Raw genomic sequence first — 17,039 nt, forward strand, 5'->3', positions numbered from 1 at the left:
TGATGGGAATCTGATTGAGAGTATATGTGACGTGCACTTTGAAGAAATGTTGCAAGCTGATATCATCATTCTAGCGAACGCAATGCGCTGGAGACTGCGTCGATGTGGAGAGAAAAGTTTATGGCTTCATTTCAATTAAACACCATCACTTATAGTGTAAAAGAAGATTGTGAAATGTGTGTGTTCAATTTGAAGGGGGTGCTCCCATTGCTCATTACAGTAAATGTTTTTGCGAAAGCTGCATTTTCCTCGCAATTATTCAATACTTTTTTTTATAAAATTTACATGTCACATAGCATTTCGAAAATTTTACACTTTCATAATTGCATAATTTAGTTACTTTTCCATATGTAGTCGCGTTTATTTTTATGCATTATGATTGCACTTATGTATTGCCTCAAAAAATTTTAATCGATTGGATTTAAAAATTGTATTCAATTGCAAGAAATCATTGCTTTGTGCACATGTAAAAAAATTTTTTGACCAATCTAATAATCATTCTCTAATATGATTACCATTCTTCTACAGCAAAAGCAAAATTTAAACATAAAATTAAAATGTATTTCATTCTTGAGAATTTCAAATCAGTGAATTTAAAATATTATTTAGTAAACTTTTGTTTCTTCTGAATCGGCATGCTATAAACCTTTCATCATATTACTATGTCGAATATAATACTATTACGTTGAATAAAATGTCTGATTCTATGCGTTCGAGCTACTAATTTATACTAAAATATTTGTTGTAACCGTTTTAAGGAAAGCAGGAAAATATTAATGAACTTGTTATTTCCTTATATTCAGAGGATGCCGAACTGGTTTTCGTAATCGCACAAACGTCACATGTAATTATGAATTCTACGTGCGGTATTATTAGTCACCCTCATCAAAGATTTTGGACGAACCACTGCGAATTTGAGTAAATAAGTTCCTTTTTTTCTCAATGAAGAGTGAAATCTGGCGGAGGAATTGCGCACAAATCTGACATTTCTTGTGAATGATCACTTGCATGAATAATGAGCTCGTGCTTCACCTTCCCTTTATTATTACGTAACTTTTATGGAAATTTCTGTTGCCTGGTAGAATATTCCTGTAAGATAGAAAAATAAAAAACAAATGAAGTTAATGAGAATAAAATATGAATCCTATTTAATAAACAAGATAGAATCAACACACATGCATTCCGTCACTCTCGTAATACATGACAGTCTTTTCCCATTTTTTGCAGTGGAATATTTTATTTTTACATTGATTTTTGTTCCAGAAAATGTATTCAATATATTTTGCAGCTGATGATGAAATTCATGTGCGAGTGGAACGAGAGCGAGAACACACTAACTCCATTATGTAGTAATGTTTCTGGAACAATTCGTTGGCTCAAAACCAAGTCGATGATTTTTGTTTTTTTCTTCTGAGTTGATGAAAGGAACTTATCAGCTTTGTTTTCAGTTGCATCCAATTACGCTGAATAGAGTTTATGATGTATGAGATATTATCATTTTACCATTTATTCCATTACAATGATAAACATCATTTTCCTCTCGTTTAATACAGAGATTATTCTCTACCAGTTATAATTAATAAATACGAAACTCCATAAGTTTAGACAATTTAATATCAATAATAATTGATATCAATGGAGGAACTCAAGTTTCTGGGTTTTCCCAAACAAGCATCATGATTTTTTTTGATGGTATCATATGTTAAACCGTGAAGTAGAGCTCAACCAGCATTGTGTCTAGCAACTTAGCAGTCCTTTAAATAAAGCGTTTCTATCGTCATAATTGACGTGTTCTAAGCTGTTCCCACTACCAATCGGAAAATTATGAAGCTTTAGGAATGTCTTAATTGACGAACAGATTCAGAGATATTTCGAAAAGCCTCCTGAACGACCAATAATCTCCTCATGGCTTCTGACGCAGAACCGACATGTAAATTAGTTTTACCAGCAAAGCACTTTCTTCTAAACTGAAGACCGAAATGAAAATTATTTTGCCGGAGACGTTTAAGACAACCGGCTATGAAAGTTGAACAATTGGTCTCATGTTTGCAAAACATTAGCGCGCATGCGGTACAATTTACATAGAAAACAACCTCTTGTATGGTAGGGGGGGGGGGGGTCAAACAACCTTTTCAGTTCGTGGGTCCTAAAAATTGTGTCAAAGAAACGCGTCAATCTATAGAACACTTGTACTTCGGTCTAAGGCAGGGGTTCTCAAACTGTGTGCCGCCACCCTTTGTCATGAGCACTGCGGAGTGAATTGTGTTCGACAATGGTTTTTCAAAGAGCTTCTTTGTTAAACTGCTCTGGAGAGCAGCGGATAAGTGCATTCATTACGGTAACGGGTGACGCGGTCGGGAAAAAGTTTCAGAACCCTTGTTCTAAGGGTATCGAAAATCTTATTTTTCCTCATTAACTCTACTGCAAGTGATGCAGTATCAAGCATGTATAAATTTTCATGTATATCACTTATCAGTGCTTATTTCACTTAACAATATATCATCCATATCCTATCATAATGTACGGGACTACTTTGCACCTACAGGGGGGTGGGGGGGGGTGGCTTTGTACTGACGCTGAAAGAAGGATTCAACGTTACCTAATGTTTTTCTAATGAACATTTCCAAACAGTTTTAATTCTGCTCGACGTGAGACGTTATTTGTCATTTCATGCATTTGATTTACTGATGTATCCATCATTACGGGCATCGTTTGCTAAACATACTTGTACTGCTCAACTTCAACACGGAATTTTGCGATTTTCTTTTTTTTTAATTTTGAGCCACAGTATGACGAATGCACGAGTAACGTGCACGAGTAATGCACGAACTGATTGATAACGTCTTTCGTCGGGCAGAATCAAAAATGTTCGAAAATATTCATTTGAATAGTCGCTATTCTTATTTCAGCGTCGGGATAAAGTCACCTCCGTAAAAGCGAAGTAGCCCCAGATTATGGTAGTCAAATTTTATTCCGTTGTAGTGTCACATCTATTTCTATGTTAGTTTTTAACCGATTACATCATTTAACGGGTTTTTACTCATATTTTGTTCTTTTATTACAATTGAGCTATAATTCAATTGCCATTTTACAACATTAGTATAGTTTGTATATTGATAACTGATGAAGAATCAACAGAAATAAAGCTTCTCGAATAAATCAGACATGAAAATATGAAATGAAAATTATATTTAATTACAATGATCACAATACCAAAGATTTTTTTTTACTTTTCAACAGAAAGGTCAACGCAAAAATATATAAAATAATTATAAAATAATTAAATGTGCTTATTGAAGACACCTTGAATAATTTAAGGCCACTACCTAGTCTCAAATGTATTTTTTTTTCTTATAATCTTTACTTAGTAACACATTTTTTATTAATTTCAAATGTTTCATTCAATAAAAACATTACGCTGTAGAGGTTGATGTCTATTAGTAGTTAACGTGTGAAGGGTATTATTCGATTAAGTAAGGAAAAGTCGTTGAAATTATCAATGACTATAACTATAATAATATATACGAGTTATAATTATCAACGTGCGGGGAACTTTAACATGTCTCTATGGGATAAATTTTGGTGCCGGCGGATTTATCCGTTTAAAAGAGTTGTCCGTTTATCCTTTTATCCGACTAAACGGGGCCGACTGTGTACTGAAACAATATTTTCTATCTCCTAATTTTAAAAAAGCCTCTACTATATTTATATTTCGAACGACTCAATTGATGTATGAAGAGGAGTTAAAAAACAACTGTAAAATACATGAACTGTAGGTCCACTTTCCCATCATAGTGTACTTGCGTCACACTCCGTAAAATAATAAAAGCTATTAATGTACTTGGTCGCAGTTGCAAAAAAGGGAGAGTTATCTTCGAGTATAAGCTAGTGATTATCTCTTTCTCTTCCCCCTATTTTGTGACCTAATATACTGTCAGACGGAGTCGAAAATGTCGATAAGTACACGATATATCTTGGACGGTGGACGTTAAAGAAAATGACAGGGAGGTTGGAAAAGAAAAAGCTTTTTTCTCTTAAAAGGAAAAACATTCCACTAAAACAAGGAACGTCCATCGCATTTTTTTTTCCCCTTACACGTTTATTCCAACCTTCCTAGAAGTATCGATAGTAGATTACGATCCAGAAACCAGAATCCTTTCCATAGTAATTTTGGCTGACATTGCAAAGACAGGTTTTCTTCAAGGTTACAGAACATTTTCTTAAGTCTTTTTGGTTTTTTTTTTCGAAGAATATTGAAGGCAACCAGACGTTTATATATATATATTTTCTCTTTCCATTATTTGAAGAAGAAAAAAAATCCAATCAAAAGTGTCAATAAATGAATCGATCGAGAGGCGGAGTATGTCACGCAAAGAAAAGTAATATCCCTACCTTATTATTGCCATGATATGAGATTCGAGAACCACCTGAATATTCTTTCATTGATATTGCATAATCTTTTCGGAGGAAACAAGAAAACACCAGTTAGAGGTGAACTTTATTCCAGTTTTTATGATGGTGGAGTGAAACACCTAATGATGATGGTCCTTTTTGAATAATTAGTAATACTATTAGAATACATATTGCCATACAAATTATTTTCATTAATGGGCCTCATGATAATAGCTATAAGTTTCGTGAAACGGAAATACTTAAAAACTTTCTCATATCCAATTTCATGATCACAATGTTCAAATAGGAAGGCTGGCAAAGCTACTATAAAAAAGTGCAAGGGCACAAATAGTTTTTTTATTACGTATTTTTTAAATGAAATTCTACTTTCGCTTAATTGTTTTTTTTAATTGAACGAACATTTTTTCCTCATTTAATTATTTGCTAAATGGAAAGCAGATAATGAAAACATATCTCTTTCTAATGGCAGATCTGAAAATCATCTTTCCCAGGATATAGAACAAAATCTGCGTAGTATATTAAAGCTGTAATATTACTTTAAAAAAATAAATACCTTTTGCAAAAAAGCGCAATGAAACAGCCTTATTTTGCCCTCATCAGTTAATATATTGAATTGATGTTACATAAGCATGAGACTGAAAAAAACTTTTAACATGCAAATTTAATTGATTTTCATAGAAATCCGTGTCACACACATACACACACGAGTCGACATTCTCTTCAACATTCTTAAGTACTTTTCTTAGGTAAAGCATGCAACCATAAGGTGACTAAAGTGATCAAAATACCATTCTTTTCTATGAATCCAGGAGGACATTAATGTTTAATCAGTTTTTTTTTAATCTTGCTATTAATGATGAATGAATGCTGTTAATGATTAATTTTTGACACATCGGGTTTTTATAAGGTAATTGAAGTATCGCTATTCAGAGTCCATTTGAGACGAAATCAATCAAAGTGGAGAGCGACATTCATGTCATATATATAGCCATCTGGTGGCTCGTCGTCCATGAGCTATTAGCTGATCGGTTCACCGTCCATTGCACGGTTCCGTTTGGCACATATACGCTCTAGCGAAGGAAAACCTCTATCTCCTCTGTAGCTTAGTGGTCAGAGTACTCGTCCGGCAATCGAGGAACCCGGGTTCGACTCCAGGTAGAGGCAGAGATCAGTTTTTTCCTTCCTTAAAAAATTAACATCTAAAATAATAAATATCTTCACAACATCCAGTCTTCTGTATATCTTGTAGAAATCAATGAGCACCACAATTGAGAGTATGCATCAGAGACCATGAGAAAATAGTTTTTGTAAACATTATTCTAGCTAATGAAACTAACGGATATATGAGGCAAATATGACAGTTCGTACGCAAATTCGAGACCTTTTTTAACAATAAAATTTACACAAGGTATTTGAAGCTAAAATTCGTTTATAAAACGATGAAAAAGATATAACTTGTATCATTTCCAGATTGCGGTATTGAAATTCACAATCTCTTGTTTAAGAATCGTTTCATAACCATTTCTATCAGGCATTTACCCTTGTCGATGATTTTTTCGAACACTATTTTATTTTTTTCATTAAAAAAATTCCCAATGGTCTGAAAAGCATAGTAACACAGATGGTGGTATTTCATGCGCTATCCACTTCCCCCGAGAGCTCTAGATAGAGATGCATAGTATTATCAGTGTCAACCGGTTGTGAATGAAGCCCGTCTCAGTGAAAAAAAAATCTTTTGGTGATTTAATTTGACCATGTAATTTGAAATTTCTTGCTGTGATATTTACTAATGTATTTAATAGATTGCTTTGTGCTTTATTTCATATCTTATAATAATGTCGAAATACACAAAATCCAGATGTTTTATTCTAAATATGACGGCTTAATTTTTCTGAGGAAACTGCCCAAGTGTTCAAATTTCAAAATTTGAGGTAATCGTTTATCGAAAGTATGCCAACATGTGATTCATTCATTCAACGTCCTTGATGAGTACGTTGATATTTTCTGTCAACTTATAGACTTTCAATGGAAGTTTTCCGCTGTAGGTAAGTACAATGAGTTCTTAGATGACATTGCTAACCTTGCGAAAGCTTGAATAAATGTTTCGAATTCGTACAACTTAAACTTAAGGGACATCCGCATTAGATACATCATTGGGCTTCTTGATCTTCACTGGTCAGATGTCCGAATGACAATGGATGGCTTTGAGGAAAACATTCGTCGCTGGTCACGCGTCATGGATGATGAGAGTAAAAGAAAAACCATGAAGACATTTCGTGGTTAATTCTTATAGTTTCATGCGGAGGAAAAATGAACGGTTACCTTTTTTTCTTCTTTTCTTGTGGGTACATGTTACGAGGAAGTTGCATGTCGATTTTGCATTCGGTAAGGCAGAAATATGTTCTTTTCGACTCCGCCAAGCGATATCACAAATAATATTTTTGTTTTACCTTTATTTATTTTTTGAAAAAAACCGCCAAAGGGCTTCGGATTTCTCAATGGTCAACGTAAGGTCACCGCCAAAGGGAAAACAAATGAAACCCTTCGCCCCTCATATTTAAAGTAAATAAAAAGGAATCTTTTTAGCATTGGGTCTTTAGAATTTGTCTCTTAAGATTCACATTCAGATTCATCATGTACACCAACAGCATGTTCCGCCTTCTGACTGCATTTGTGTGCTTATGGGGTGAGTATCCTTTCATATAAAGTATCGTATCGTATGATATCAATGGAATATTATTCATCAAACAATTAATGTAAATATTTTTATAACATTAGTAGACTTATATTTACAGAAAATAAAATTTAAGAGAAAAAACTGTTCTATAATATTCTATTTGAAAGATAACAGTGATTCCCGATAAATAAATATATCTAGATATATTTAGTGAAATTCACTTGTGTTAATGTAGAATAGCTTTTGGAAGTATAGGATACAGTGATTTTGGGCTCTCTCTTTCTCCAAATTCAAACGTAATTGAATTTGATCATTTTCTGCACACGACGTCTAACAAGACCGAGACCTACAATTTATTGCCGATTAAGAACGACAGCCTCTTCTTTACACTCACTGAAAGGTTGACTCACTTACCCCTCGGTGTGGGACTCCCTGCGGTAGCATTCTTATTCTGTGGTCGTGTCGCCATTTCTGTTGTACCCCTGTGTTATGAAAGTTTCTGACAAGGACGAGCCGGGTATCGAACTCGCGACACCTTTAAACATCCTTCAGTACTTTAGGCGAATATCTTATCGACCTGGGCTACATCGCTCACGTAATTCAATACATAAATGATATTAAATTTATTTTTGGTTGCGAAAACTGGACGGGATGCAAAAAGTTTTGAGTAGGAATATAAATTACTTTGGTTTTTTTTTTGTAATTTTTGTTTCAATTTCGATTTATAGCTGTCTACCGCGAAGCCGAAGCAATCAATTGCCATCTACGTGAGCTGGATCTATGTTTGGCGACCATATTGATATCAGGATCTGATGGTGTCCCTGGTGATGACGAAGAAATCGACAGAGCATGCGAGTAAGTAATTAATGGTCATTTATTTATACGGAAAAAAATTATATATAATAATAAAAATCAATAAATTTAACAGGTCTGCCTTCAAATGTCTGCTACCACATTACCATGGAAATCTCATTAAGTTTTTCCCCTCTCCTATTTAAGAATATCATTCCATCTTGTTATAAAAATAGAATAATAAAGTGAAAATGAATGAATCTCTCTGAATCATCGGAGTTCATCAGCTTTTCGTATGTCAATAAATATACCGTGGAATACGTTTAAAAAGCCGTATCATCAAATGTTAACATAAATTTCAAATAAATACAATTATAATGTTCGTAATTGATTGGGAATATTTGAAAGTATTTGAAATTATTAGCCGTCCTATTGAACATTGAAGATGATCGATATGGTTCATGTTAAAAACAGCAGCTTTAACGATTGATCTCCATCTAAGATTAAATGCCTTTTAATAAAGCGAAGGTATTCATTTTCTGAATTTATTTAAATTACAAGGTATGCAGGGTGATTAAATAATTCCCCTTGCTGCCTTTTACCGGGAATGTTGATCCTAGAGACAAACTTCTAATCAGAAAAACCATCCGAATAACGTGTAGAACTCAGACACGTCATTTAAGTTGCACAAGGGGTTGTGTACTTATTGAAATAAAAAGTTAACTTTTTATACAGACAACCCTGTTCTAAAAAAAAAAAATTTGAAAGTTGCTGTCGGGTCTCTCCTGAGGCTAACAAAAATAAAAATTTCACGTTTCTCAGTGAGATATTTGAATTCGAAACTTCGAGAAAATTTGGGAGAGAAAGGCATGGAACTAATGGGGGCAAAGCTTCTTGACCAACCTTTTTTTTCAATACAAATGTCTCAATGAATACAGCACTAAGAAACATGGAATTTTTATTTTCGTTCACCTCAGGTGAGACCGGATAAAGATTTTCAAATTGGGGTTTTTTTATAACAGGATGTCCGTATAAAAATTGAACTTTTTTATTTCAATACAACCCCTTGTGCAACATGAATGATGCATCTTAGTTCTCTACGTTATTTCAATGGTTTCTTTGATTGGAAATATGCCTCTAGGATTAACAATTCTCCTGTAAAAGACGGTAAATGGAATTATGGAATCACCCTGTATATCTATTTATTTACATGTTCTTTTCAGGCCTGTCCAAGAGGGTTTCGAGTGTATTGGAAACTATACCGAGTCTTGTTTCACGCCCATGCTCCAAGAACTCTTTAACTTGGTTATGGACGAACCCCGCAAGGCCCAAAAGAAATTCTGCACACAAGGATCAGAAGAAAGAGCCCGTGAGTAGCATATTTACAGTTCAGTATATTTCATGATATATAACTCACACAATGTCTATTGTGTGAAGCATGAAAGTATAGATTCAAAACTTCATAGAATATCTGATATGGAAGCACTATTGAGGAAACACGGAATTTAAGGTTATGCTGCAGGGGAAAGAGATGAAATCTCACCAATCAAACTGAATACATCCAAACCCCGATATAGCAAACCTGGATTTTAAAAACGTCGCTTGAGGAATAACAAACGAAACTTTTGGTCTTGCCCTATACGATTTTTTTTTCACAGATCGGTATAGAGACAGACTTTTGGCCTCCTTGAGACTTTGAAAGAGGTTTGACTGTATTTTCAAAAGTTTTAAATTTTTCATGATTTTAAATACCGAGGGAAAATTTATCCCTTTACTAGAAAATATACAGGGTGATTATTTAATTCCCCCTTGCCGCATTTTACTTGAGAAACGTTGATCCTAGAGTTTTACTTACAATCTTAAAAAATATTATACAAATAACGTATAGAACTCGGATACGTCATTCGTGTTGCGAGGGGTTGTATTGTTATTAAAATAAAAATAAAAACTTTTTTATACGGACACCCTGTCCTCTAAAACCCATTAAGAAAGTTCTTGCTCTGTCTCTCTTGAGACCAGCAAAGAAAATTCCACTTTTCTAAGTGCATTATTCACTGAGATATTTGAATTAAAAAATCGTTGTAAAGTTGTATACAGTATAAATTAGGGGAAAAAAACGTTGTTCATTAGTTTGTGATGTTCTTTTACAACAAATATCTCAATTAATATTGCACTTACAAACGTGGAAGTTTTTTGTTGGTCTCCAGAAATAAACAGGGCAAGAACTTTCTAACTCAGTTTTTGAGGACAGTGTCCGTATAAATAGTTCATTTTTAATGACTACACAACCCCTTGCAACGTGAATGACGTATCTGAGTTCGACACGTTGTTTGGATACTTTTTTCTAATTGGAATTACGCCTCTAGGATCAACGGTTCGTCAGCAAATTGCGGAGGGGGAATCAAGTAATCAACCTGTATATTCCACATTTTGATTGGAATTTAACTTAAATTAATGATTTCCCATGCTTCAATTCTGTGCAAACAAGAAACAAAAAGAATGGTTAACTTCTGCATTATCATAATGTATTTTATCATAATAAAACCAAAATTCCTATGAATATTCGATAACTATTCATTATTTCCTCATGATTATTAATCGGATTTCCATGACGCATAATTGCAGAATAACGATTTTTCTCATTTTCTGTGCAGAGTACCTGAAACACGCTCCTTGCTTCCAAAGTGTTCTGTCAAACGAAAATCTTAGACCACATTTGGAGGACATGTTGACAGCCCTTGAAAAAGCAACTGAAGCCAAATTCGATGACCGTATTCCTATTTTATGTTGGTGAGTATATATAAATATGTGAAGCACACTATATGATAATCTCTTCAATTCTTCTTTATATGGAGTTTGAAATCATGCTGAATGAAGGTAAAATTTGCCATAAAAATGTGATACATCATAGATAAAATTTTCTTTTTAATCGCTCAATCTACTCTGTTCATTAGCATTTGGAAAATGTCAGCAATATTAATCAATCGGGAAAAAGTCTGATTCTCTAACGCAATCGAATGATCTTCTGTAAATTTTATAATTACCGATCGACATATATCTCCTGATATACTGACCTTTAAGCTGCATTTATTCTCACGCCAAACCCCCGCCCCCATCCTTCACGCTGTAACACCGATGGCTATATGGAAGTAGACTACTAGTATTTTATCACCGGTCATATCGCTTTACAGCAGTTTGCTGCAGATCGGTTTGGGTCAGACATGAAAGCGCCGTCTATCGGTGGCTACTTGAGGTTTTATAAGTAAAGAACATGTTACCTTTGTTCTTCCCCCGGGCCGACACGCGGACCTGAATGGAAACTTACATGATAGTAGACGAGCATCTTACCACTTCACCACTCGGACAAAGGACGGAAACATACTAGGACTATGATTTTTCTACACAAAATACACGTGAAGTAATCGAATATCATTGTTTTCTTTTTCCAGTGGTGTACAACGCCTTGCTGGCATCACTCTCGATCTCGTCAAAGAGAAGTGCGGAGAAGCTGTCTTGGATGATGGAAGCGCATTAATCGGAATGTCTATTACCAGTCTTCCAGGAATGTTCTGCAAAGGATACGAGAACGGCTCTGATAAATGTCAAGCACTTCTTCCGCCTCCTGGAACACCATTCACAGGAGTCGATTCCGAGAATCAATTGATACGATTCATCGCTTCTGCTCTCGCCAGTTTCTCTTAAAAGCGAATGTAGCACGTGTTAATTTAAAACCTAGAAAAAAAATGGATTTTTTACAAAAAAAAAATTAGAGTAATGGATTTCTTTTGTAGTATTTTTTGTTGAAACTTCAAATAAAAAGTTTTCTTTCCCTGTTATATCATTTCGTGTTGATTTCGTTTGTGTAATTTGCTCTGGTTATCGATATAAAAAAATTATGATTTTTTCTTTTCCCCGATTGAACATTCTAAATAATTTCAAAAGTTTTCCGTAATATCCGTGCAGAAATTTTAGGTATTCGTACTATGTTAACGAAATGTTTATTTCACAAAACGTTTCGGACCTTATAATTCAGTTAGCTCCTTTATGTAAGTATAGATCAACAATAGTCCGTTTTACTTTTTTTCACATAAAAATGAAATATATTGAAACACATAAACACATTATTAGTTGTAGAGAAAACTAATATAGTTTATTGTTCCTCTAACTTTTATAAAATAAGTGAATGCATAATAATATCTTGATATTAGGGCTGGGAATCGATTAAAAGTTTTAACTAGTTAATCAAAAGTTTTTGATCGATTAATCGACATATCAGTCGAATATTTTTCGTGAATATATAATATATATATGTATATATATATATTAACTGCAGTTCTCAAGATGTTGAACGTTATTTGTCAAATATTGGAGTTTCTTCATTTGGATCTTGTCATTTAAACCATTTATTTTTGGTTAATCACGGATTTCGAAACTACTTCCAATCCTCATACTGTTGCTTGTTTTCCTAGAAATACTTGCTGGTTAGTAGTTGTTGGGAGAGGAGCTGATGCTTCCCAACTACAAAGTCCACAACAGGCAAACTGCCTAATGAAGAAAAAATATCTGTAAAAATGTGGATATCAAAAATATCTACGGAATACACGGACAGCTGCTGTTTTCACGGTGGAGACAAAAATCGTTCGTTTTGTCTTCTGATATACCCATCAAAATCAATATGATACCAAAATTTTTGTGCCACCAATTTTCATTAAATCGACCAAATCGACCCCAATGCCGAAAAGTTTGTTTAACACATTGATTCAAATATTAAAAAATATATGAGGGCACGTGTTACGTGAGGGAAAAATGTTAGTATAGGCGAAGGGATTATTTTCTTCATGAGTAAAGTTTCATAACAAGCTGCTCCAAATATATCAAAAGTATATATCTGGATTGCTCGGTGTAATGCCAACAAGACACTGGTTAACGTGAATGCATCAAGATAGGCTTTAGAAGCACCTGGAAAATGACTATTTGATAGTACAAATTTACATTTACACATATCTGGCTATGAATATCAATGAGTGGGAGCCCGAGCAGCTGTTCTGAATCTATTTTAAACTGTTGATGCAATTATATCTAGTCATCTAGTCTACAATGTCGTGTTGTGACATAGATGAGTAATGCGGGGATGAATATTAGGAAAATATACAGCGACCTCATGAAAGAATTTTTTATTATTTGTACCGCTATGGGACAACCGTTCCTCCAGGAGTCCAAAAAATGTCAGATACTTGACATTGACATTTGCCGCCGCCGCACCATTCGATAGATCAAGTGTGTGACATATTTGCATATTATGTAATATATAAAACGCAAATATATGTATTATTATACATATTAGGTATAAAATAATTATCAATTCTATAATTCTTGCCTTACAAACAAATGGAAAAAAGGAAGATTGCTCATAATCCTGGTACATATAGAAAACCATGTGATACAAAAATGTGTCATGTACAAAAACATTTCATTGTGTATAGTAAGTGAGCGCATAAATCATATGCAAATAAATTATGTTAACATGTTTCCATATTTTAAAATATATTTTGCATAATTATGTACTTTAATCTTATTTAAGGGTTTATTTGTCATCTGGTGTTTTACGTAATTGCAATTTATTCATTAATTTGGGAGCCGTGAAGGAGCAACTCTTTTGAAATAGATATTTATTAGTTTTTGGCACTTCAAAAACATAAAACAGCTCAACTGTTATCACTATTATGCTTATTCGCAAAGATAACCAGTATTGCAAAGCTAATTATTTTATAAATATATAGCTGTCGAATATTTAGAGCGTGACACTGGATATTATTGCTATATTCACTGACTGTCTGTACTATCATGTTCTCTATTTTGTTGAAAGTATTTTTCAACTTTTCAGTATTGCTCTGGTAGGCTCTACACCATGCACAATGTCCATAATTGACAGTAGAAATTGCCCAAGCATAAACAACGTCTTTGAAAATATTTCATCGAGTAATCTTTCTAGTTTATGTGGAATAACAGATTTGAATCGAAGTTTTTTGCTAGTTTATCACAGTATATATTCCATTTCATGTCATCTTGGATTGTTATTCCCCAATATTCATGTGTACAATTTCTGGCAATTGCAGTTAATATATATATATATATATATATATATGTCGTTTTTCAATACATATAGCTGTATAATAAGTAAATGCGACTCACTTTCCATTTCATTTCAATTTGCAAAAATCATTAATATCTGTAAAGAACTAAGTTGGGCCCGAAACCGAACCTTGCGGTACACCTTTTGGATTTGAAGATATGTACCCAACGTTTAATCAACGATAATAGTTTGGTGGTATCTTCTAAAATAATAAGCTCTGAACCATTCTGATACCTGACCTGTTGCACCAGCATTATATAATTATTTTATGGATAATATGTCTAAATCAACATTATCAAAGACTTGTTTAAATCCAAGTAAACCAGAATAACCTATTGTCGCTGCAACCTCCGTAAAGGTAGTTATTAATTTTGACTATGGCTATTTTTCTGTATTTTTATGTTGAAGAAAAACCATATTGATTTGGAGCGAATAATTTTTGCTTTTATTCAAGAATCCAATTAGTTATTTATTTGTAAATTTCTCCAAAACTTTTGGAAACATTGGAATAATTGATGTTGGTATAAATTGTCATATTAAGTTTCCTTCGTTGTAGATGCGCAAATTTTTTCAGAAAAATTAGATGATCAGATTTTCACTCAGCCGTCATTCAATGTAGAAGTGCGTTTGGGTATGACAGTCTTTCGTATTTAAGTACTCCGTTGAAGTTTTTTTTCCATCATTATGTATTATTCAATGTATTTGTATTGATATTTTTTATTATCACTAACAGCGTTTACTGCCAACACCATCTATAGCAGAAAGCCTCCACGCGAAGCACGCGACGTCACTGAAGAAGTCCTTTCCACCTATAGTCATTGGATATACTGCAAAAAAGGGTAAAGATATCGCATGCGTTGGCCTACAATATCCAATGGCTACAGGTGAAATGAACTTCTTCAGTGACGTCAAAGCTTCGAGCGGAGGCTTTCTGCTGTAGATGGTGTTGATAGTACTGACGAAACTTTCAAGTACAAGGTAGATTAAATCGTTCAAAATCATTCAAGGCAAAAAAAATGTTTTTTTTTCTGTTTTTAGGCTTTATAATTATAACTAAAATAACCTACAAAAAAATTTGATGAAAATTATTTCGATTTTTAATAATTTAACATTGAAAGGGTGGAATTTAATGTGTCTTATATGGTATTGGTGATACTAGGTAACAATCTGGATAATGAAGGTGAATAATAAAGCACAATCTGGATAACAATCTGTTTACTATCTTTAGTGTATAGGACAAATATGTTTTTCAGCACAGCGATAATTCTATAAATTATTGCACTACTGCAGTTCTCGCTGTAATTTTATAATGTAAATAAGATCCTATTGTGTTAAGATCGAATATCCTTCTTCCTTATAGATTTACCAAAAAAGACGGGACAGGATGATACCTAACATGGTCTTCTATCGACAAAAAACATTTTCTGTTCACTAGTTTTCTGCTTATCTACAAGACACGTTTGCACATTGCGGAAAATTTGAGCTCAAGTTTGCGTTACTTTAAGGAAAGGATTAATGGTTTGACACAGGGAAAGCTTATAATTTGGTCTTACGTCACGTTTTCTTGCAAACTCATTGTCCTGAATTGATGATAACCGGCAGGTAGTGATTCATTCACGGAAAGAAAAATGTTGCAAATTATGTTCGTATACAATGAGCACGTATACAATGCTGCATTCCAAATTTCACGATAGTAAAAAACTGGCATGTTATTTTAGATATAGAATGTTATATTCCTCTCTAATTGTGTTTTGTACATAAAGTGACGGTACTATCCGATGTATAACCCAGTGTTATCCGAAAAAATAATTTTGCAGAAAAATTTCATTCCTCTCCAAAATTTTAACGGGTTGATTTTGTTAAATAGAGGGATATTTTTTTAAAGAAAAACAAATTATTCTATTTAAAAAAAAACTTTGAAATTGAAGGAGCAATTTTACTCCTCAACAAAATATGGAAGAGTAAAATTGAATTTCATGCGTGAATCACGCATCTAGATGTGTATTGGCACACACTGGGTTATATGAACAACAAATTTCAATTTTTCACCTTCAAATCAAAAATTGTCATTTCTTATGTAATTTGGTCTGTTGAACACAAATTTGAGCATGAGAAAGCTAGGTGGTTTTCACTGGACATTATACACTAAAATTGGACATTTAATACACATATAAATAACACAATAATGCATTGAAAAGCACATAAGTAAATAGGAAACAAAATAATTATACGTGAATGAATGAACGTCAGGGCTCCACCGCCGGATTTATCCCCTGTTGCCGAGATCTCTTACCGTCTATCTTCGTGGCAGAGTCTGTGTATCTAACAGTCCGAGTGTATATCTAGTGTTGTGTATGATTTTTCATTGCTGCCATCTATATTTCGAATTGTGAGTGAAGTGTAATGAATGATTATTTGAACCGTTGTGGGCCTGTTGCTATCTGTAGCGAGACTTCTTAACGGGGAGATCGGCCCTCCTTCGCGCCCACAGATGAGAACTACAGAAAAAAATATATACAGAAAAAGAATGCAAATATACAGAAACTTCACCAATACATAGACAAGACATACATAAAACACGATACAAATACATGGAAACGCAAATAGTATCATGGCAGAATAGTTCGTTTATCGTTAATTTTATTATGCATACTTACCAATCGACTTGGCAAGTTTTATCAATTTATCACTTGTACCGATGGATATGCATAGTACTCTAGCATCGATGGTAAATTTGATAAATACTAGAAACAGCATTGCCTTTACCAGCGATTATGTGAAATGACCTAGTGTCGTTGGTAAATTTGATAAATACTTGAAATTTATCGCCTTTATCTGTGATTATTCATAATATCCCAGTACAATTGGTGAATCTGATAAATATGAAAAGCACAGATGACGAAAAATAGTCGTTACCTACGAAGTTATCTACGATTGAACACGTTTAAAAATAAATACGATAAACATGTTGAGGGAAATCGAGAAGCTCTATCCATACTTAGAATAAGACAACCATAAGTATTC

General features: G+C 33.7%; 1 protein-coding gene across 1 annotated transcript; it reads left to right on the forward strand.

Moving 5' to 3' along the window:
• The first annotated feature begins 6,778 nt into the window (after nucleotides 1-6,778).
• Nucleotides 6,779-11,718, forward strand: LOC149077227 (uncharacterized). The gene is made up of 5 exons (XM_089244964.1): nucleotides 6,779-7,099; nucleotides 7,819-7,945; nucleotides 9,106-9,251; nucleotides 10,537-10,672; nucleotides 11,332-11,718. The coding sequence occupies exons 1-5, from the start codon at nucleotides 7,048-7,050 to the stop codon at nucleotides 11,582-11,584; spliced, it is 714 nt and encodes a 237-aa protein (XP_089101090.1). The 5' UTR covers nucleotides 6,779-7,047; the 3' UTR covers nucleotides 11,585-11,718.
• Nucleotides 11,719-17,039: the final 5,321 nt, after the last annotated feature.

Source organism: Pholcus phalangioides, unplaced genomic scaffold (assembly GCF_987345545.1).
Source record: "Pholcus phalangioides strain wild (caught in Gottingen) unplaced genomic scaffold, Ppha-v1.0 ptg000015l_1, whole genome shotgun sequence".
Taxonomy (NCBI): Eukaryota; Metazoa; Arthropoda; class Arachnida; order Araneae; family Pholcidae; genus Pholcus; species Pholcus phalangioides.

Coding starts and splice junctions, on each gene's coding strand:
- LOC149077227 (XM_089244964.1), top strand. CDS start 7,048: ATGTACACCAACAGCATGTTCCGCCTTCTGACTGCATTTGTGTGCTTA. Junction 7,100..7,818: donor TGCATTTGTGTGCTTATGGG/GTGAGTATCCTT, acceptor TTCGATTTATAG/CTGTCTACCGCGAAGCCGAA. Junction 9,252..10,536: donor AGGATCAGAAGAAAGAGCCC/GTGAGTAGCATA, acceptor TTTTCTGTGCAG/AGTACCTGAAACACGCTCCT.